Raw genomic sequence first — 21,813 nt, 5'->3', positions numbered from 1 at the left:
ATAAGTGTTATTATTATCGCCGTTAATCCATTTTCCAGATGGCTAACTAGTTTTCCCCCATGCCATTTATTGAATTATCTATATTTCCTATTTTATTGAAAGCTTTTACTTGTGATTTCTTGCTAGTTGGTCTTGAGGGGTCTCTGCTGAGTGGTTGAAATCCAAGATGGCTACCATTCCCTAGGTGAGCCCTGATGCAGGACAGGTAGGTTCAGGTGTGTCTGTCAGGTGAAACACAGATTCATCAGTATGTCCCCTTTAGTAAACATCACTTATCACAGGAGACAGCAAAACGAAACAGAAACAGTTTTTAATTTGCCTACAAATTCCAAAGAGAAGAAGACAGCATGCCTCACCGAGCCAATGGGAATGGAGGAGCCATTTGGAACACGCACACTTGACCTGTGAGTGGAGAGCAGGAATGAGAGAGAAACAGAGGGCTGGGAAGTTCTAATTGGTGGGTTTAAAGCAAGCAGACAGGAGCTCTAGGATGATGGCTAGTATGTGGGAAAGAGAATGATTTGCTTTGTTCTCACCCTTCATGGATTCCTTTTGTATCTAACACCTTTGCAGGGAGAAAAAAATCTCTGTGACCCTTGTCCCAACAGCATGCTTCAAAAGTTAAATAATCTGAGGTAAAATGAGGTGAGGGGAAAGTCATGCAGGAAGTCACACAAACATTACCAAAAAACTTTAATACAATGCTCCCACTTAAATACAATGCCCCCATTGTTTGGTGTTACTGACAATTACTAAGGAGTCTCCCTAGCTTGCTTTTATAAGTTATATTAATGTAGCTCAGTTCATTTTTGTTTTTCAAGGTTTAACTGTAGTCGGTTTGGTCTAAATACCAACAGTGACCTGATCTTCTTACTAAGTAGGGGCTGGTCCTGGGCAGAACAAAGGTGAACTTGAGAGGTGGGGTAATAGTGAAGCAGGGTGGGAGAAAAAATGTTTAAGGAGAGGAAAACCATGTTGCTGAGACTCTGAACTAAGTCGTGGAAGTCCTTTGGGTTTGCTAATGAGATTGAGAGCCCAGAGTGGAAATGATGACCCCAGACTGAAAAAGTGGAGTGTGGACCACTGTGCAGCCTATGAGTATCCCATCTCCCAGCAAGGACCCTGCAGATTCTGCATATGGATGGCCACAGCCTTTCCTTCTTCTGAGTGGGACTTGTGTTTCTGAAGTACCTTCTAGAAGTCCAGCAGGTAGAAAGTAACACACAAAAACAGCAGACCAGGTCTTGGGAATTGGGGTAACCCCTCTTTTCCTCCCCTTCACATCTTCCCTGTGCTGCATAGAGATGATGGAAGGAAATAAGGGGGAAGGGTTCTTCAAATGTTATTTTAATACCAAGGCTGAAAAAAGCATGGATCACCCCACAAACCAAAGAGTATGCCGAGAATCCCCAGGACTGCCTTCCACATCTGCTCAGCTACCTAAGAGCATTTCCCCAAGTTCAGTAATGGGAGTGGGGAGCAGTCACCACCAGGAAGGTTGAGTGGTATCTCAGGTTGACTAGTCTCTGCCAGCCAAGGACAGACTGGAGAACAGACTCTGTTATGGCAAGTGACAAGTGACAAGGGTATCAGACCCATGTTCTACTCAAAACCCAACTTCCAATGGGTAATACCTGGGCAAAGTCCTTCCTGGTTCCCCAGAGCAGTGAGTGTCCTTTGACCTATGATGGTGCTACTCTTCCCCAGTAGATAGTAGATTGGTTCCAAGAGAGGAGGGATTCTTTTTGGGTTCATCAGTGTGTCCCCTTTAGTAAACATCACTTATCAGTCAACTTTCGCTGCATAAAACCCCCACACCTTACGAATTCAAACCACAAACATTTATTATTTCTTACAATGCCATTGATCACCTGTACAATTTATTTTCTGTTTTTGTTTTGTTTCGTTTTGTGCTGGGATGGAACCCAGGGCCTTGTTCATGCTTAAACCTGTGCTATACCACTGAGCTACACCTCTAGCCCCTATCGACACAATTCCGATTGTCTTATGACTGGAGCTGGATGTGGTCCAGGTTGGCCTCCCTCATGTGTGTAGAAGTTGACAGGCTGGTTGATCTGGGGGAAAGAGCTCAGCTGGGGTGATTGTTTTCTCTTCCACAGCATCTCTTCTCCTCCAGTCAGCTGCCCCAGGTGTTTTCACTTGATGGTCTCAGCTCAGTACAGCAATAAGAATGCAAGTCTCTGAGCATAAGTTATCACCAAATCTCTGCTTGCATCACATTTACTGATGTCCCACTTGCCAAAGCAAGTTAAAAGGTCAAGATCATATATAAGACATGGAGGTATAGACTCGCCTCTTGATAGGGGGCTGCAAGTCCATTTGGTCAAGAGAAACTTATGGCCACTTTTCCAAATCACTATAAGAATCTTGCATTATGCTTGGCACACAGTAGGTCATCAAGAATGTTAATTGCAAGAATTAAGAGGTAAAGTCTATTCAAATACTTCTCATGTCTACCACTCCATCTCTTAGCACATCTAGACCGGTGCATTCTTTTCACTGTTGGGATCTTTGAACTGGGCTAAAACTGAATCTAGTGGTTTGGAAATTAATATGGATGGTGCTTTTCTGAGAGATATTGGTTATCTTGGACCCAACCATTTCTGATGCTGGAGTTCTTCATACCTTGCTGAATTGTGCATTATGTCCCCACTCAGTCTACTGTTTCAACTGATCAGGAAAAGGGAAAACCTTTTGTCTACCACAGTATGGTCAGCCTTAGCTAGTGGCACCTCCTTCTGCAAGTTGCTGCCATCTGGAGCCCCCTCATAGCTTCTTCCTGCCTAGCTCCACTCAAGGTGGGAACCTCATCAAAAAATTCTGGTAGAATCCAGAACCTTCCATGGGAGAGTTCTAAACATAGTGGAAAGCTAGAGGAGGAAGGGGGAGGAATAAACAACAAAACAATAATTTTTTAAAATTACCGTTTAGATCTCATAGCTGCTGAGTTCTTGCTTGCTTTACTGTGACTTTGCCCAGAGAAAAGGCAAAACAGCAACATAAAGATTGTCCATATAAAAAAGATCCATATCATTATGAGGCACGTGCTGGTGAGTGAGGAGCAGCGGCAATCTCACTGAATAAAAATGGTGGAATTGGAAAAGGGGAGAGAGTCTTCGGGCTTGATCAGTTCATCAAGGGCCTGGTAAGTCCCCGCCACAAAGCCCACAAAGCCCAGGATGCTGATGAGGGCGTCCTTGGCGATGGTGAGGGGGTTCATGCCCTCTGAGTAGTAGGTGGTGATCTCCAGCAACGGGGGGATGATGAGGGCCAGGGCGCTGCTGCTCACGGAGCCCACCAGGGAGAGGACCAGGTCCAGGCGGGGGACAAGGACGGCCAAGATGCCTATGGGAGATGATAGGGATGGAGATGGAGAAGCTCAGGCTTAGCCAAGCTTTTAGAGTTTATTCTTAAAATTCTCTTCTAAACAAACCAGATGTTTCTCAGAAAGTAAGTTATAGAAGGTAAAATTTGAAAGTCTTCTTAGCACCTCTAATAACGCTCGTTAGAGGCTATACATTAAAAAATTTCATATGTCTCCTCCCAGTTTTTCAAATATATGCACTCATATTGTTGGAAGAAAAAAATGTTTTCTCTACTAACTTAGATTCAGAGGTAGGTGGTCTACAAATTTAACTGATGACAAAGAGATTAGCAAGAGAAAAAAAAAAACAGCTTATTTATGACCCCAGAAACTTCATATGCATTAGCTTTCAGACCAGCCAAAGACATGGATTTAGGTAACCATTTAATAAGAACTGGAAAGTTTGACAGTTCCTGAGAGGTTTTTTTAAGCAGTTTTATCTATTCCAGTGACAATGGTTAGTCTCTGGTATAAAACTCCTAGAGAGAGACTTATGAAAGTTGTATTTTTCAGGTTGTCCCACTGAAGTCAGCAAAAGAAGTTGAGATAATGCTATTTTCTGCAGCTTCTGTTTGTACAAATGTTTTTAGCTTAAAATAATCCATATGCCACTGAAGTGCACATTTTTAATGTTAGCCCAAATTTATGCATCCTTAGGCAGGTCAAAGCTGTGGTCAGATTGGACCCAATGGCTGCCCAGTTTCAATGTCTGCCTTGGAGGTGAAGGGTGCTGGCTCTGGGCTTAGAAGACTTGGGTTCAGATCCCACTTCTGACATTTATTGTATAACTATTGATTACCTGCTGCCCCAGTTTCCTCTTTTGTAAAGTGGGGCTTAGCACAGACTTTTTTATGAGAGTTCTCATGAGGACTGAATACAATATCATGACATATGAACTAGAAGATGCTTACTTAGCACAGTGCCTGGCACACAGTGTTCAATCAATATCTTCTGATTATTTGACAAGCTGCTGTCATTTCCTTTGGCTTGTTAGTGGGGTTGTTCTTGAGGCTTCAAGGAGTTAATACAGGTAAAGCTTAAGTATAGCCCCAGAAATACAGTAAGAGATTAATAAGTGCTGGTTTTCATGACTATGCTCTAACATTTGACTGATTCCTGATAAATCTCAAGCAAAGGTTGACAGGAACATTGTGCTCTGTTTTCTACTCACATGTCAGGCAGACCAGGGCAAAGCGCATGGACAGGTCCACAAGCAGTGACCAGCGCTTTGACACCCGGGAGACGGTAAAGGGGATGATGATTTCTGCAGGGACATAGAACTGCAAGGCGTAGGTGCACAGGATTCCAATGATGTAGAGGAGCTTGACCGACTGGTATAGCCTGCAAGACAAGCCAGAGTCATGGTCTCCACGGCCACTTCACTTGGACACCTGGGCTCCTACAAATATTAGCCTCTGATCTTGGGACAGTCCCTTGAGCTCCTATTGCCCTATCTGAAAATGATGGAGAGGAACCTTCTAAGAATCCAGAGGAAATTACACCAGATCCTGCAGTAAAACTAGAGTGAAGCATAATGGATTCAGGTGGAAGGGTCGTCTCTAGATGAAATGTAAAGAAACTTGAGTATGTTTATATGAACAGTACCTTTACCAACCACTTGATGCTCAGTTTCAGATTTTAGGAAAGAGAGGCTCAGGCCAGATACCTTTCCCAGGGAGAAAATCGATACGTGGCTAAGACCAAAAAGTTCTGGTCTTTAGACTCTCGTGGTTTGTGATCTGTCAGCCCTCAGGAATTCGCTGCATCCCTCAAAGTTCTTGGAACATAACAGGCCCTCAACAAACACTTCTGGTTGGTTGAGGGAACTACAGAATGCCAAATACTTGGGGGAAGATACAGTTTACAAGTGGAGTTCTACAAAGTCTAGGGGTGGGTGGGGAGGTCAATTAAAGGAAAAATGAGGTCATCTGCAGACTTTGAGCTAGGGGCAGAGAGAGGCCTCAGGAAAGGTTGAGTTCCATCAAAGTTTTGTTTGACCTGTGGAAATTTGAGTACGTCCCTTTCATCCACTAATGCTGTAGATCCATCGCACGTGTTTAAGAAGTGTGTGTGTGTGTGTGTGTGTGTGTGTGTGTACACGTGTACCCGCACAAGCATGCAGATGCTCACATTTGTGTGTGTGTGTGTGTGTGTGTGTGTGTTTAGGCCACTCCTTTAAAAGGCTAACTTCCACGTTTCTGTGTTTCTTACACTAGTCCTGCTCCCAAGAACACCCTGTTTACTCCATTTTCAGTGGTTCAAACCCCACTGATATTTTGAAATTCCTTTCTTTTAAGCAGGTACCACGAGCCGGATGCTTTTAGATACACCATCCAATGCGTATTAATCCCCATGGCAATCTGCCTTATAGATGAGAACGTTGAGAGAAGTTAAGTTAATCATCCGTGAGGGCTAGCAAGTAGGAAGTCCTACTGGGACTTGGCCCCAGGGACACCAGTGTGGTCTCACTGGACAACTGCCTTCCCTGTTGTCTCATTCTGGTGTGCCTTCTTTCCTCAGAAGTCCCCAGGCCTGTCTGCTGCTCTGGAAATCTTCCCTTCCTGGTGTATGGAATAGTTTGCAAAAGTATACTGCCTACCATTGCCACTGGATCGATCATAAGCTACTGAAGCTAGTGAAGCTCCAAGATCATGTCCACACTTGTTTACAACCCCATGCATCTAGACTGGCATCTGTGTATAATTAGCACACAGTAACAGGTTGATGAATAACATTTATCACCTTGGGAAAAGGAGCCCCAGTTTAAGCAAATTAACTATCTGCTTAAAAAAAAAAAAGACACCCTATTATTAATGTCATTATCCTTTTGGGTACAAAATGCTGCAAAATGTGGCTTCATGTGGCTATTGAAACATGGCACTATTGAAGTCCGCAGCATCTAACTCCATGAATTGGGGCACATTTAGACAGAAAACTTTCACAGATTACAATGGTCCCGCCAAGTTGGTTCTTGTTCTGCACTTTTTCTTATCCTAGCCACCCTGACTTGTGATGTGTACCATCGGCTGAGGCAAGCAAGACTTGGCTCCACATCCTAGTGAACAGCATCGGAAGAGTTGCCACCTCCTGACTGTTCTCGCCTCTCACCTTCCTCCAGTACTCCTCCCTTAGGTGACCCAAGACTCTTACTTCCATTCTCTCTTCTTAAAGCATGTCCTCCTTCACACTGAAATAGCAAGGCCTAACAATGTGGGAAGCTCTTGTTGAAGAAGGAACACTGAGCCCAAGTTTCCAGTAACAACTCCACTTCTCCATGAGGGAGTTTCTCTAGATGTTGGTGTGTTCCAGCCGTAGAAGGGAAGTGGAAGAGATCTACACGCTCCCATCCATCCCTCAATCCCCGCCACCTATGAAGGTACCAGCAATTGGGCAGGTTAAGGGTTATGCTGGCCTTGATGTCATCCCCAAAACGCAGGTATCCCAGAGTTCCAATGCTGGTGTACAGGGCAGTGACGATGGACAATCCCAAAGACAGGATGGCTGGGAAGCGGCTGGCATCCTTCATCTTGTTTTCCAGAGGCAGGACCTACAAAAATATCACAGTGTAAAGAGGAAGGAGGAAGGGAAAAAAAAACATGAACATAAAGAAGTAAGCACCATGCCACTTTGGGGTTTATGTCCAAAAGAATTTAGAAGCAGCACATTAAAGGATAAGTCATCAGCACTATTTTACAGCTCAGGAAACAGAGGCTAAGATAGATGCAATAATCTGCCCAAGAACCCTTGGACAGTAAAAGACAAGAGACTGGATTTAAGTTATATCTTACTATGGAAGTGACTGTCTAGTTTTGAATTTTAGCATCAGAAGTGATATGCAATAAGACTTTACTGCATTGCATCCTGTTTTTAGGGATGGTGACCTACAGGTCAAGTCCTCAGCTTAAATTCTCGGTTGCTGACTCATGAGAACTTAACCAAGCCACTCAGACTCTGTACCTCAATTTCCTTAATTGCAAAATGGGATAAAAATATATCTGACTTAAAAAACAAAGAATTTGGAAGCAGGGAGTTCAAGAGATATCTGTACTCTTGTTCATGGCAGTATTATTCATTATAGGCAAAGGACAGAAACAACCTAATTGTCCATCAAGAGAAAAAATGTATAAATAAAATGTTCTAGATCCATGCAATGAAATATTACTCAGCCTTTAAAATATAGGAAATTCTTTTTTTCTTCCTTTTTTGGTACTGGGAATTGAACCTAGGGACGCTCAAACACTGAGCCACACCTCTGGTCCTTTCATATATTTTATTTAGAGACAGAGTCTCTCTGAATTTCTTGGGGCCTCACTAAGTTGCTGAGGCTGGCTTTGAACTGGTGATCCTCCTCCCTCAGCCTCCAGAGCCACTGGGATTACAGGGGTGTGCCACCATGCCTGGCCAAAATGTAGGAAATTCTGACATATGCCACAACATGGATGAGCTTTGAAGACATTAGGCTAAGTGAAATAAACCGCAAAATGAGATACCATGTGGTTCCATGTTATGAGGTACCTGTAGTGGTCAGTAACATAGAGAGAGAAAATAGAATGGGGGTTTCCAGGGGCTGGAAGGAGGAGGGAATGGGAGTTATTATTTTGTGAGTTCCAAGATTCAGTTTTACAAGACGACAGATTTCTGGAGATGGATGGTGGTCATGGTTACCTAACAATGTGATTGTAGTTACTACCACTGAACTGTACACCTAAAGGTGGTTAAGATGGTAAGTTTTGTGTTAGGAATGTTTAACCACAATTAAAGGGAAAGGTGAAATATAGAGGAGGGGGAGGGGAGGAGAACGAGGGAATAGAGAAAAAGGAATATCGAGGGTGAGGAAAGAAGGAGAAGAGTGGGAAAAAGAAAAAAGAGAGAGGCCTAAGTCAAGTCACAAGATAATGGGGACCACTATGAGCTGGAAGGACCCCTCAGGTTATCCAGATAAAGGATCTCAGCAACCTGTGACAACTAGATCTGGCCGGCAGGTGCATCTTATTTAGACAGCTTAGTCCTTTATTTAGTTTTGATAACATGTATTTATTGTACGTATTAATGGAGTTCAGTGTGATATTTCCATACATACTTACAATGTGCACTGGTCAAACCCACACCTCCCTTTTCCCACCCCTCCCCTTCCAATCTCTAGTAATCACTCTTATATTTTCAGATTGACTTTTTTTTTTAACGTACATATATGAGAACATAGAGTACTTGTCTTTCTCTGCCTGGCTTATTTCATTTAATATAATTACTTCAAGTTCCACCACCTATTTTGCTGCAAATGACAGGATTTCATTCTTCTTTATGGCTGAATGATTCTTCATTGTGTGTGTGTGTGGGGGGGGTGTGGGGGTGTGTTTTCTTTATCCATTCATTGGTTGAAGGGCATCTAGGTTGATTCCACTATTTTAGCTATTGTGAATAGTGACACAGTAAAACACAGGGTGTACAGGTGTCTCCTTTGTATGCTGATTTCATTTTCTTTGGGTATGTACCCAAAAGTGGGATAGCTGGATCATATGATAGATCTATTTTTTTTTAATTTTTTGAAGAAACTTCATACTGTTTTCTATAGTGGCTATACTAATTTACATTCTCAGCAAGGGTGTGTAAGAGTTTGCTGTTATCCCCATCCCCCAGCATTTGTTATTATTATTTCTTATAATAACAATTCTGAGATGATACTTCTTAGTTGGTTTTGGTTTGCATCTCCCTGATGGTTAAGGATGTTTTTTCACACATTTATTTGCCACACATCTATTTCACACATTTTTCTGTACTATTTCTTTTGAGAAGTATCTGTTCAACTTATTTATCTGTTCTCATTTTTGCATTGGTTTACTTGTTCTTTTTTTAAAAAAAAAGTTTTTGTAGTTATTGATGGACAGAATACCTTTATTTTACTTTTTTCTATTTTTATATGGTGCTAAGGATAAAGCTCAGTGCTTCACACATGACAGGCAAGTGCTCTGCCACTGAGCTATATTCCAAGCCCTTTCTTGTTCTTTTGATGTTAAGTATTTTGAGCTCTTTATATATTCTGGATATTAATCCTCCATGTGATGAATAGCTGGCAAATATTTTTCTCCCATTCTATAGGTTCTCTCTTTGCTCTGTTTCCTTTGTGATGCAGAATCTTTGTAATCCTATTTTTCAGTATTAGCTTTTGTTTCCCATGCTTTGGAAGTCCTATTTGGAAAATCATTGTTGTGTGTCTTCTAGAAGTTTTGAAGTTTCAGGTCTTATGCATTTGACCCACTTTAAGTTGATTCTTGTACAGGGTGATAGATAGAGGTCATGTTTCAATTTTCTCCATGCAGATATTCAGTTTTTTCCAGCACTATTTATCAAAGAGATGGTCCCTTTTCCAATGAATGTTCTTAGTGCCTTTATTGATAATTATTTGGCTGCAGATATAAAGGTTTGATTCTGGGATTTCGATTCTGTTCTACTGGATGATGTGTCTATTTTTATGCTAATAAAGTTTTATTTTTAGTTCTATGAATAAATAAAGCCACTGGTATTTGGACAGAGATTGAATTGACTCTGTATATAACTATGGGTATTATGGATATTTTACTGATATTAATTATGCTAGTCAATGAACATGAGAGGTTTTTCAACTTTTTTGTGTGGTCTTCTCCAATTTCTTTCATTCATATTTTGTAATTTTCATTGTAGAGGGCTTTCATTTCCTTAGTTAAATTTATATTTTTTATTTTTGTAGCTATTCACAATGGGGTGGCTTTCATGATTTGTTCCTAAGAAAATTCATTATTGGTGTACAAAAAAGCTACTGATTTTTGTGCCTTGGTTTTGTATCCTGCTATCTTATGGAGTGTGTGTATCAGTTCTAATGGGTTTTTGGTGGAAATATTAAGTGTATCTACTTATAGAATAATGTCATTTGTAAAAAGGAATAATCTGACTTCCTCTCTTCTTATCTGTACATTTTTTATTCATTTTTCTCACCTAATTTCTCTATCTAAAACTCTTAGTCCCATATTAAATAAGAGCAGTTAGAGTGGACGTCTTGTCTTCTTCCTGATCTTAGAGAAAATGCTTTAGCTTTCCCCCTTCAGTGTCATGCTGGCTGTGGGTTGTCATATACCTCCTTTATATTCTTCTATAATTTGTTCATGGCTTTTTATTCTGAAGGGTGGTCAAATTTTATCTGATTATTTTTCTGTATCTATTTAGATGATCATATGATTTTTATTCTGCTTTTTGTTGATGTATATTGAACCATCCTTGCATCCCTAGGATGAAACCAACATTATCATAGTGGATGATCTTTTTGATGTGCTGCTGAATTCTGCTAGTATCATATTGAGAGTTTTGCATCTGTATTCATCAGGGATATTGGTCTAGAGGGTTTTTTTTTTTTGTGTGTGTGTGTGTGTGTATGTGTGTGTGTGTGTGTTTTCTTGTCTGACTTTGATAACCTGGCCTACGCTGGACTTCCAGGACTTCCAGAATAAATTTGAAAAGGTTCCCTCCTTTCAATTCTACAGAATTGTTTGAGAAGTATTGGTGTTAGTTTTTTCTTTAAAAGTTTGGTAAAATTTAGCAGCCAAGTTATCCAGTCCCGGGCTTTTCTTTGTTGGAAAATTTTATTACTGTTTCAATCTCATTGCATGTTATTAGTTTATTCACGTTTGTATGTCCCTTTGGTTCAATTTGGATAGGTTATATATGTCTAGAAATCTGTCTATTCCTTCTAAATTTTCAATATATTAGCATATAGTTTTTCATGATAATCCCTAATGATTCCTTGTACCTTTGAAGTATTGATTGTAATGCATCCTTTTTCATCTCTTATTTATATTTTCTCCCTTTTTCTTGGTTAGTCTAGATGAAGGTTTGTCAATTCTGTTTATCTTTTCAAAAAACCAACTCTTTTTTTCATTGATTATTTTGTGTTTTTTTTAGTCTCTATTTCTGTCCTGATCTGTTATTTAGATTAAGTTGGGGTTTGGTTTGCTCTTCCATTCCCAAATCCCTAATAAGCATTAGGTTGCTTATTTGAAACCTTTCATTTTTAAATCTAATATAATAATAATATAATACTCTATATTATTAAAATGTAGGCACTCAATACTATGAACTCCCCTCTTAGGACTGCTGCAAGTTTCAGTATATTGTGTGACCATTTTCATTTGGTTTGTAGAAATTTAAGTCTTCCTTCTGACTTCCCCAATGGCCCACTGTTCACTCAAAGTGTGTTGTTCAGTCTCCATGTATCTGTATAATTTCTAAAATGCCTTTTGTTGTTAACTTCTAGTTTTATTCTATATTATTAAAAAAATAAAAGACATGACTTCAATTTTTTTTAAATTTGTGATGATTGCCTTATGACCTCATGTAAAGGTCATTCTAGAGGAAGTTCCACGTGCTGATGAAAAGATGATACGCATGTGTATTCTGTAGCTGTTGGATGGAACGTTCTGGAAATGTCCGTAAAGTTCATTTGATCTATAGCATAGTTTAACTCTTTTGTTTCTTTGTTGATTTTTTTATCTGGATGATCTGTCCACTGGTGAAAGTGGGGCATTGAAATCCCCAATTATTCTACTGAAGCCTCTCTCTCTTTTTAGGTCTAATACTCTTTGTTTTTTAAAACTGGCACATGTAGATTTATAAATATTATATATTGTTGAATTGATTCCTCAATCACTCTATAAGACCTTATTTGTCTCTTTTTATAGTTTTTGTCTTAAATTTTATTTTAAATTCCATTTCATTTGATATAACTGCTGCTCATTTTAGACTTCCATTTTCTTGGAATATCATTGACCTTCCTTTTACTTTCAGTCTATGTCTTGTGAAGAGATTTTCTTGTAGGCAGCTTATTGTTGTGTCCTGTTTTGTTTTTTGTTTTTTAATCCAATCAGCTAGTCTGTGTCTTTTAGTTGAAGAATTTAGCCCATTTACAGTTGAGGTTATTAAGTACAGGTAAGGACTTTTTCCTGCCTTTTTGCTGATTTTATTCTAGTTGTTTTGAATATTCTTTGTTCTTTCCTTCCTCTCTAGTTCATCTTTATGGATTGATGGTTTATTGTATAGATAACGTTTATCCATTTCCATTTCTCTTCTGTGTATCCACTCTTCTAGTGGGACTTATTCCTGCACAGGCTTTTGTGACGTGTTCTTTCTTCCACTCTGGGATGTAGGACTTCCTAACATGTCTTTTGTCAGGCTTTTCTGGTGGTCATGAAGCTGACCATGCTCTGCTCTCAGGACTGAATGTGAACATCATCACAGAGGGGTGCTCCAGTTTCTGCCACAACCTCTCCCCATGCAGCATCTGTGCCCACAACATTGACTGGTAGGAGGACAAGTGCTTCAGACCCCTTGCCATTGCTGGTGCCACCAGTGCCAAAGGCTCTTGCTGGTTACAGAGCTAGCATCAACAATGCCTAAGGAGACTTCTGTCACTGGATAGGGGCCACCATTCCCACGGTGAGCACTCCACACCTACTTCTGTCTTCACCACACCTACCTCAATTACTAGATTGCCTCCACTTATCCATTGCCTGCAGAGACAGTGAGTCTATTTGTCTCCAATATGGTATGTACTGTGCTCAAACTCACTAATCACAGCCAAAGAAGCTATAAGGAGATTACAGTCCAGTGTTAAGAGAGAATCAAGACCAACATTACATAATAAAATGACATTCCACATCACATGTTTAAGAGAAAGCTGCTTATTAAGACTACTATAAAAGTAATTGAGATATCTGCCTGATCTACCAGATGTGCAAATATCAATATAGAGCATAAGATATATGGGGGAAAAAAGTAATATGAAACTCTAAGAGAACATAACTCTCAAGCACGGATTCCAAAAAATTGAAGTGGATTAAATGTTTCATAGAGAATTTACAAGAATTATTTTAGAAAAGCCCAATAACATCCAAGAAAATATAGATAAACAGTTAATAAAATTAGGAAGAAAATTTTAAACATGATGAAAAATTCACCAAAAAATATTGGAAATGAAGGAATCAATAAGTCAAATAAAAATATAACTGAAAACCTCACAACAGGGTAGATCAAGCAGAAGATAAAATATCTAAACCTAAATACAGGTCTTTGGAAATATCCCATCCAGACACCATTAACTCCAACTCCTTAAATGAAGAGAACACTCAAGACTTTAAGACACCATTAAGTGAATAAATATCTAAATCTGTGGAAAATCTATTCAATGAAATAATAATGGAAAACTTCCCCAAAATGGAGAAAGATATGGACATTCATGTACAGAAGGCTTTTATAGACCCCAAAATAGACATGACCAGAAAAGATTTTCACCATATCATATTAACAGTCAAACTGTCAAAAGACAAGACAGGCATTTTAGAATCTATAGAGAAAAGCACCAAGTCACATTTCAGGACATTCCCTTACTCAGCAGATTTCTTAGCAGAAACTTTGTAGGCGAGGAGGAAATGGAATGATGTATTCCAAGTCCTGAAAGAAAATAACTGCCAACCAAGATTACTATACCCAACAAGGCTATCTCTCCTTCAGCAATGAAGGAGAAATAAAAACCTTCTAAGATAAGCAAAAACAGGGAATTCATGACCAGCAACACAGCCTTAAAAAATTGAACAGGAATGCCTTTAGGCACAGCAGGCTTTTCCCACTCACCAGGTCTCCCTCTCACCTTCCATGACTGAACACCTGGCCTCTTCTCTGGCAGTATTTTCCAAAGACATTTGAGTTGAAGGCTCCTAATTCTGATAGAGGTTGTCCCTTTTCACTGTATAGATGGGGAGACTGAGGTGCCAGGTACACAAGGGGCTGCTGACAGCTGAAGAGCTTCCTGATTATCCTAAAAGTTCATTTCTTCATACCCGAGATTCTCAATCTTTTGTCCTCAGAATGCCTCTTTCCTATCACTACAAAAATCCAAGTTGAGGCTAGACTGCTGTTTTGAAGGACACTTCTGTCTTTGGGCTTCTCATCCCCTAATTTCCATTTCAGGCTCCCAGTAGCTAGAGACCACCTCCACCTTCCCCTGCTTTTTGTTCGGGCTGTGTGCTAAACCATTTAGCTCATCTGTGCCTTAGTCCTTTGTAAGAAAATAGGCAAACAAGTAAAATTTGTCTTTTGGAATTCTTTTGAGAAATACATACATGTCATAATGACCCATAATTAGGGCTTAGTCAATGGTGGATACTATTTTTTAATACTATGAAGACTACAACTCTAGGAAGTTGGTACTTGTATAATTCTTATTTTACAGAAGAGGAATACAATGCTTTTAAAAAAGTGATTTTGTCCAAAATTATACAACTTGGAAGTGCTTCAGACATGGATTGTAGACCAGGGGTGCCCTCCACAGTCCCGGTACTTGCTTCTACCCAAACTTGCCTGTATTCCCATAGCATTGGGCATGTTGAGTATTAAATAGGAATTTAGCATTTTTCCCCTCATTAGTCTTTTTTTTTTTTTTTGGTCTTTTATGCACACTTGCCAGCAACTCATGCAAATGAAAGACATTTGAGTGCAATGCCATGTAGGGTTCTTGCTTTAACTTTCTATTTCCTTCTGGGTTAAGTCTAGTTGCAGTAGGTACTCAGGAAAATGTCCAAGGATTACATGGAGGGCAGACAATCCAACCTGAGCTCTCCCACCCCCATGACATACTTGCTGCAAAAATGAATTTTTATAAGGCCATAACATGCTAAGTAGCTGGCTTCCTCCTCTCTCTGGCCCATCAATCAATGAAAGAGATAAATGTCAATTGATATAATATGAAATGGTCCCTTTGCGAGTGTCAGACATATTGGAGATTAAATCGGAGCTGTTTCCTAGTTCCTTTCCCATTTCTTGGGTTCCCTTTCTGTGAAATTGGAAACAGGACTAGAAGTTAGATAATTTCAACTCTGATAGAAATAAACATTAACACATAGTTGGCATTCAGTACATACTTATTGAACAAATGTTATCAGCATTTTATAGTTGGGGAATTATGGTTCAGAGAGTAGCCATGGCCACGGCACTATTCCAGCACATTCTGTCTCCAAAATCATTAATCCTTCACTCCACTCCTGAACTCTGCTTTTTCCATGACTGTCTTTGTGTGTGTGTGTGTGTAACAGATAATAAAAATAATTGTATTTGTGTTTTGAATGTTTCATACATAATGAAATGTGGCTCATACTGCCTAATACTCTGAAATTATAAATGTCAAATAAAAATTCAGAACACAAAGTAGTCCCAGTTCCATCTAAATATCTAGATGGAATAAGCACTCCTTCTCTCTCTCTCTCTCTCTCTCTCTCTCTCTCTCTCTCTCTCTTTCTCTCTCTCTCTCTCTCTCTCTCTCTCTCTCTCTCTCTCATTATATACTAAAAACCTTGGACAGAATACATAAAGCAATTATGCATCAATTGTGAAGAGGAAATAGTAACAGGTGGATTGGGGAGGAAAGTTATAACTAGAAAAAATGAACACTCTGGTGGTGAATTTTCTGATTTTTTTTTTCCTTCCTGTATCTCCCAGCTTAAACTCAAGGGAAGCCCAAATTCTAGGACTATGCAGTGGATGAAGACAGAAAAATTTCAAGAAACATTTTCTTCTTTCAGACAGAGACCTAGAATAAGGATCCCTATGGGACAAAGAGTATGAGAAGAATCCACATTTTCTGTTCCTTTGATTTCTCTCCAATCTGTGTCCCCAAGGCAAGTCTCGGTCACAAAGCTGCATTTCGGTGGATCAGTGCCTAGGAGGGTCACCCAGACACCTACAAATCCTTCTCTCTGAATAATAGAGGAACTGAGAAAGTGGGCTTTGGCGGGGGTGGGGGTCTGAAGAGGATGAGAAATCAGGAACTGGCCACATAATTCATGAGTCCTTTGGCAAAATGAAAATGCAGTGTCCCTTTGTCAAAAATCAAGAATCTCAGGATGGTGGAAGCAGAGCATTAAACCAGGTTGAGTCCGTGAGGCTGCACAGTTTGTATGGCCATGAAGCTGGCCCTGGAAAGAGTCTCTGCTATTTCATCCCTATTTTCTCTCCATGTTTAACTCTAGAGGCAGACCCAGTCACAGCAAGGGCACAAACATGTAGGAGGGCCAAGGCCCTGGCATTCCAGCCAGGGGACAAGTAAAAAGAGGCCGTGAGAGCTGGTGAGGGTACAGGAAAACTCAGGAAGGAACTGGAGAAAGAGGTCCTCTAAAGCTGAGAATGAAGCCGTGGGCTCCTCCCTGAGCTGTACCTATGTGGGACTGACGTGAAGCATCAAGTGAAGGTTTAAGAACTGAATCACTATGTAGGCTACCATCTACAGGCAGGTCCTTGGAGGGCACAGAGGCAGCGTGGGGACAAATACCACTTCAAGAGCTTTGAAACTAATCTGATATTAGTACCGTAGCCCAGAGAAAGTGGGTCAGTCCTTCTGACTGGAATCTAACCAGGTTGACTGTTTGATAAAACTCAGAATCAACATTCTCAAGAGGATTTCAATGGGTTCCAGAGTTTCATTAAATAATATTCAAAATGTAAAGGACGAACTCAAAAACTACTCAACATAAAAATAACCACAAAAATCTCAGCAACTCCCCAGGGAAAAGACAAAAGATGCCAATCCTAAGATAACTCAAATGTTGGAAATATCAGACAAAAATTATAAAGCTATGTTCCACAAAGTGAGGGATAAGACTATTAAAGCAAATGGACAGGTATAAAGGTCTCATCAAAGAAGTAGAAGCAATAGAAAAGAACCAATAGGAATGATCAAATCTGAACAACACAGAGAAAAGGGTTTTTTTTTTTAAGAGAGTCTCAGAAACCTATGAATATATATCAAATGGTAAAATGATCAGGTCAATGAAATCTCAGAAGAAGAAGAGAAAGAGATTGGTGCAGAAAAAAAATTTGAAAAAATAATGAAAACTTCTCAAATTTGGTAAAAGACATTTAAAGATTCAAGAAATTAAGGGAGTACCAAACTGGACAAATCCAGAGAAAGCTATACCAGCTACAATACATGTGCTGAAAATCAAAGATAAAAAACAATTATGAAGCAACCAGAAAAAAACTATATTACACAGGGAAACAATGACTCAGCAACTGCAGACTTCTCACCTGAAACTATTGAGGGCAAAAGGCAGGAAAACTTTATTTTCATATATATGAAAAAAAAAAGGCCTAGAATCATATATTGTGAAAAAGTATCCTTCAGGAATAAAAGCAACATAAAAACAATCTCAAACAACAGAAAGAGAAAGGAAATTGATTGCTAATAGAGCTGCTCTAAAAGAAATGCTAATGGGAATTCTGCATGGCACAGGGAAACTTGGAATTTCAGTAATAAAGAGCAATAGAAATGGTAAATATCTGGAAAGACATCCCATGTTCATGTTTTCTTCTGATACATTTAAGGACTATATATGACTATTGAAAGCAAACATGATAACATTGTCCGATAGTGTTTTAGTGTATTTAGATGTAATATACATGGCAATACAACATGGAGGAAAGTAAAGAAATGTATATCATTGTAAGATTTCTACAGTTTATAAGCAGTGATAAAATATTAAAGAAAATTTACAGATTTGGGTTATAATTGCTGGAACAACTACTAAAAGCATTTTGGAAAGAGATATAGTCAAAAAGTCAGTAGATAAATTAAAGTGGAATACACAAAATTATTCAAGTAACCCAAAAGGAGGTAAGAAAGAGAAAAGAGAAGGAAAACAAAAGAAAGGGTGAAACAGAAAACTCACAGTAAAATACAAACTTAAATTCAACCATAATTACCTTAATTGAAAATGATCCAACCATTCTAATAAAAGATAAAGATGATCAAAGTGAATTAAAAAACAAGAACTATATTCAGTCTCTAAAAAATCCACTTTAAATACAAGAAAAAAAGGACTGGACTTATAAGAAAAGAAACCTATAGACCAATATTCCTTATGAATACAGATATAAAGTTCCTCAATAAAATACTAGTAAACCAGGAAGGAAAGGTAAAATACTGAGGAATGATATTGACCAAATTATATTGTTATATTGTATGCATGTACAAATAGGTAACAACAAATCCTACCATTATGTCAATCATAATGCACCAATAAAAATATGGAAAATAAAATACTAGTAAACTACATGGAGCAGCATACTACAAATATTATGTACCATGACCAAGTGAAATGTATCCCAGGAATGTAAGGGCAGTTCAATATATTAAATTAATTAAAGTAATATGTCATAGTAATAGAATGAAGAGGAGAAAAGCCATGATCACCTGAAAGGATGCAAGAAAGAACTTGAAAGAAAATCAGCATTGTTTCAGAATAAAAACACTCATCAAACAAGGAATAGAAGGGACATCCTCAACTCCATAGAAAGCATCCAAGAGAAACCTACAGTTAACATCATATTGGATAAAAAACGAAGTGTTCCACCTAAGATCAGGAACAAGAAGGGGATGTTTGCTGTCATCACTTCTATGTGGCATTGTACTAGAAACTCTAGCCCAGGCAATTAGAAAAGAAAAAAAAATCCAAATTCAGACACACACAAACACACACAACTATTGTGTACTAAACAAGTTGCATGATACAAAAGTCATACAAAAGTCAGTTGTATTTTTGCACCCTAAATACTATGAACAATCTGAAAAGGAAATTAAAAAGACAAAGCCACTTACAATAGCATTAAAAAAAAGTGCTTAGGGACATATTAAATTAAGAAGATGGAAAGAATTTTTATGCTAAAAACAATAAAATTTGTCTGAAGAAATTAAAGGAGACCTAAAAAAATGTAAAGACATCCCATGTTCATCACTGCAAGACTTAATGCTGCTAAGATGGCATAAAGACTCAATAAAATCCCTGCTAAAATTCCAACTGCCTTTTGGCAGCAATGTACCTTAAAGTTGGAGGAATTTCAAAATTACTATAAAATCTATAGCAATCAAAATTGTGTGGTTTCAGTATAAGGACAGATATATAGGTCAATGGAATAGAGTCGAGAACCCAGAAATAAACCCATATGATCAATGATTTTTAAAAAGATTACCAAAACTCTTCAATGAGGAAAGAATGCTATTTTCAACAAATTGTGATGAGACAACTGGATAACCATATATAAAGAACAAAGTCACCACATACCTTATGAAAAATGAACTCCAAATAAATAAGAGAACTAAATACAAGCAGTAAAATTATAAGACTCTTAGGAAAAAACATTAGGGTGACTCTTCATGATCTTGGATTTGGCAATGTAATCTTGGATATGTCACCAAAAGCAAAAGCAAGAAAAAAAAAAACAGATAAATCAGACGTCATCAAAATTAAAAACTTTTTTGTGTTAAAGGTACTATTTTCAAAAGTGAAAAGATAACCCACAGAATAAGAAAAAAAAATTGCCAACCATTTATGTGATAAGGATCCACAATTCAGAATATATTAAAGAACTCTTAAAAACTCAATGACAAAAAGACAATTTGAAGCATCATAAGGAACCCCATAAATAGGTACAAATTTATTTTCCTATATGTTAAAAATGAATTTAAATTTAACAAGATAACCCAACTAAAAATGGGCAAAGGAACTGAATAGACATATCTTCAAACAATATAAAGAAATATCCAGAAAGCACATGAAAAGATATTCAATGTCATTAATCATTAGGGAAATGCAAAGCAAACCCACAATGAGCTACTGCTTCATACCTTCTAGAATGTACATAAAAAAATAAATAAACAAAAAACTCCAAACCAAATCAATACAACAACAACAAAAAAAAAAAAAAAAGAAAAATTAGAAGTGTTAGCAAAGATATGGAGAAACTGGAACCCTTAATGCTTATTGGTTGAATGAAAGTAAATGGTGCAGCCACTCTGGAAAATGGCTCCTTGAACAGAATTGCCATATGACCCAGCTTTCTCACTCTGGGTGTTTACCCAAAAGAACTGAAAACAGTTGCTCAGACAAAAATATATGCATGAATTCTCCTAGTACTATTGCTTACAATAGCTAGAAAGTGGAATAAACCTCAAAGTCCATCAAAACAAATGGATAAACAAAATGCTTTAGATGCATACAATGGAAAATTATTAACCCATATAAAAGTCTTAATTGCTGACACCAATACTAACATGTATGAACCTTGAAAACATTGCTAAGTGGGAAACTGTGGGGAGCCACATTGAGGTACACTGCCTTCCAGTCCTGATGCACCATTGGGATCTGAAAGATCACTGTAGTCTGGACCGGGTCTTTTCCCCTGCTTGAATAGCAAGGCCAGTCTTCTGAGTAGGCATACCCCTGGGGTTGAGCTACACTCATCTATTCCTTTGTAATCCTACCCCTTTTGCCCTGTTTGGGATAGAATATTCCATGGAAGCTCCCTTTGTGTGTCCCTTTCTCTTGCTCTGCCTTTGGGTGTGGCCTTGCTAGATGTCAGTCAACCTGCTGACAGCAGACATCATGAAGCTAGACTCAACCCCCTGAAACCTGACCCCTTGCCTCATTTGAATGGCTTCTCCCCAATAAAAGGGTTCAGTAAGTATGCTCTCTGGGGTCAGAGGAGCCATCACAGAACCCAAAGAAAAAGGTATCTCTGTCTCTTGTGTGATTATTTCGTGCAGGCAAGTTCACCTGGAGTGACCCTGAGTGTTTTAGTCGTGGAATGCGGCAGGGAACCTACACACAAAAGGAAGCACACTCTATGATTCTATTTACATGAAATATCTGAACCGAGCAAAGGCACAGGGATAGAAAGCCGGCTTGCATCGGAAGAATGGAGAGAGTGAGTGCATAATGGATCTCTCTCTTTTTTTTTTTTTTCAGGTGATCAAAATGTTCTGGAATTAGTGGTTATGATTGTGTAATATTGTGAAAGCTATCAGACTGCATTAAAATGATGAAATTTATGTTATGTAAGCTATCTCAATAAAAAAATTAAAAGGATGGAAAAAATATATAGCGCATACACACTAATCAAAAGAAAGTTGAGGCATTCACACCACTAGTTTAAAAATGAAGCATCTGTTATCAGTACAGCTTGTTATAGACACAACAGTGAATCAGTATAGGAAGTTCAGAAACTGACCCATACACATGAACCAATCAACATCATATAGTATGCAAAGCAACTCAAGTCAGAGTCTCTTCCACAAATGATACAGAAACAAGGGGCAGCCTATTTTAAAAAATAAACTTCAACCTATTAACAACTTGAAAATTAACTCAAGAGCAGATCATACATCTGTAAAGCATTTAGAAGAAAATATCTGTGAGCTTGGGTTAGGAAAAATATTTTTAGAGACAGCACCCAAGATCCATAAAAGCAAAATTTTTATATATTTGACTTTATCAAAATTAAAAACTTTTGTTCCATAAAAGAGACTGAAAGGACAAGCTGCAGACTAGAAATGATATTTTAAAATTACATAATCAATTAAG

General features: G+C 38.5%; 1 protein-coding gene across 1 annotated transcript in view; it reads right to left on the bottom strand.

Moving 5' to 3' along the window:
• Positions 1–1,819: 1,819 nt before the first annotated feature.
• The window catches only part of Slc36a2 (solute carrier family 36 member 2), a 33,551-nt gene continuing 13,557 nt past the window's right edge, over positions 1,820–21,813 (bottom strand). The window contains exons 8-10 of the mRNA XM_076856419.2: positions 6,766–6,932; positions 4,557–4,726; positions 1,820–3,366 (exon numbers count right to left, since the gene is read on the bottom strand). Of these exons, the coding sequence (XP_076712534.2) occupies positions 3,095–3,366; positions 4,557–4,726; positions 6,766–6,932 (609 nt within the window). The 3' untranslated portion in view covers positions 1,820–3,094. The remainder of the gene's footprint in view (positions 3,367–4,556; positions 4,727–6,765; positions 6,933–21,813) is intronic.

This window comes from Callospermophilus lateralis, chromosome 5 (genome assembly GCF_048772815.1).
Source record: "Callospermophilus lateralis isolate mCalLat2 chromosome 5, mCalLat2.hap1, whole genome shotgun sequence".
Taxonomy (NCBI): domain Eukaryota; kingdom Metazoa; phylum Chordata; class Mammalia; order Rodentia; family Sciuridae; genus Callospermophilus; species Callospermophilus lateralis.
Note: the sequence above shows the minus strand (reverse complement) of the source record. Positions and strands in the feature narration are given on the sequence as shown.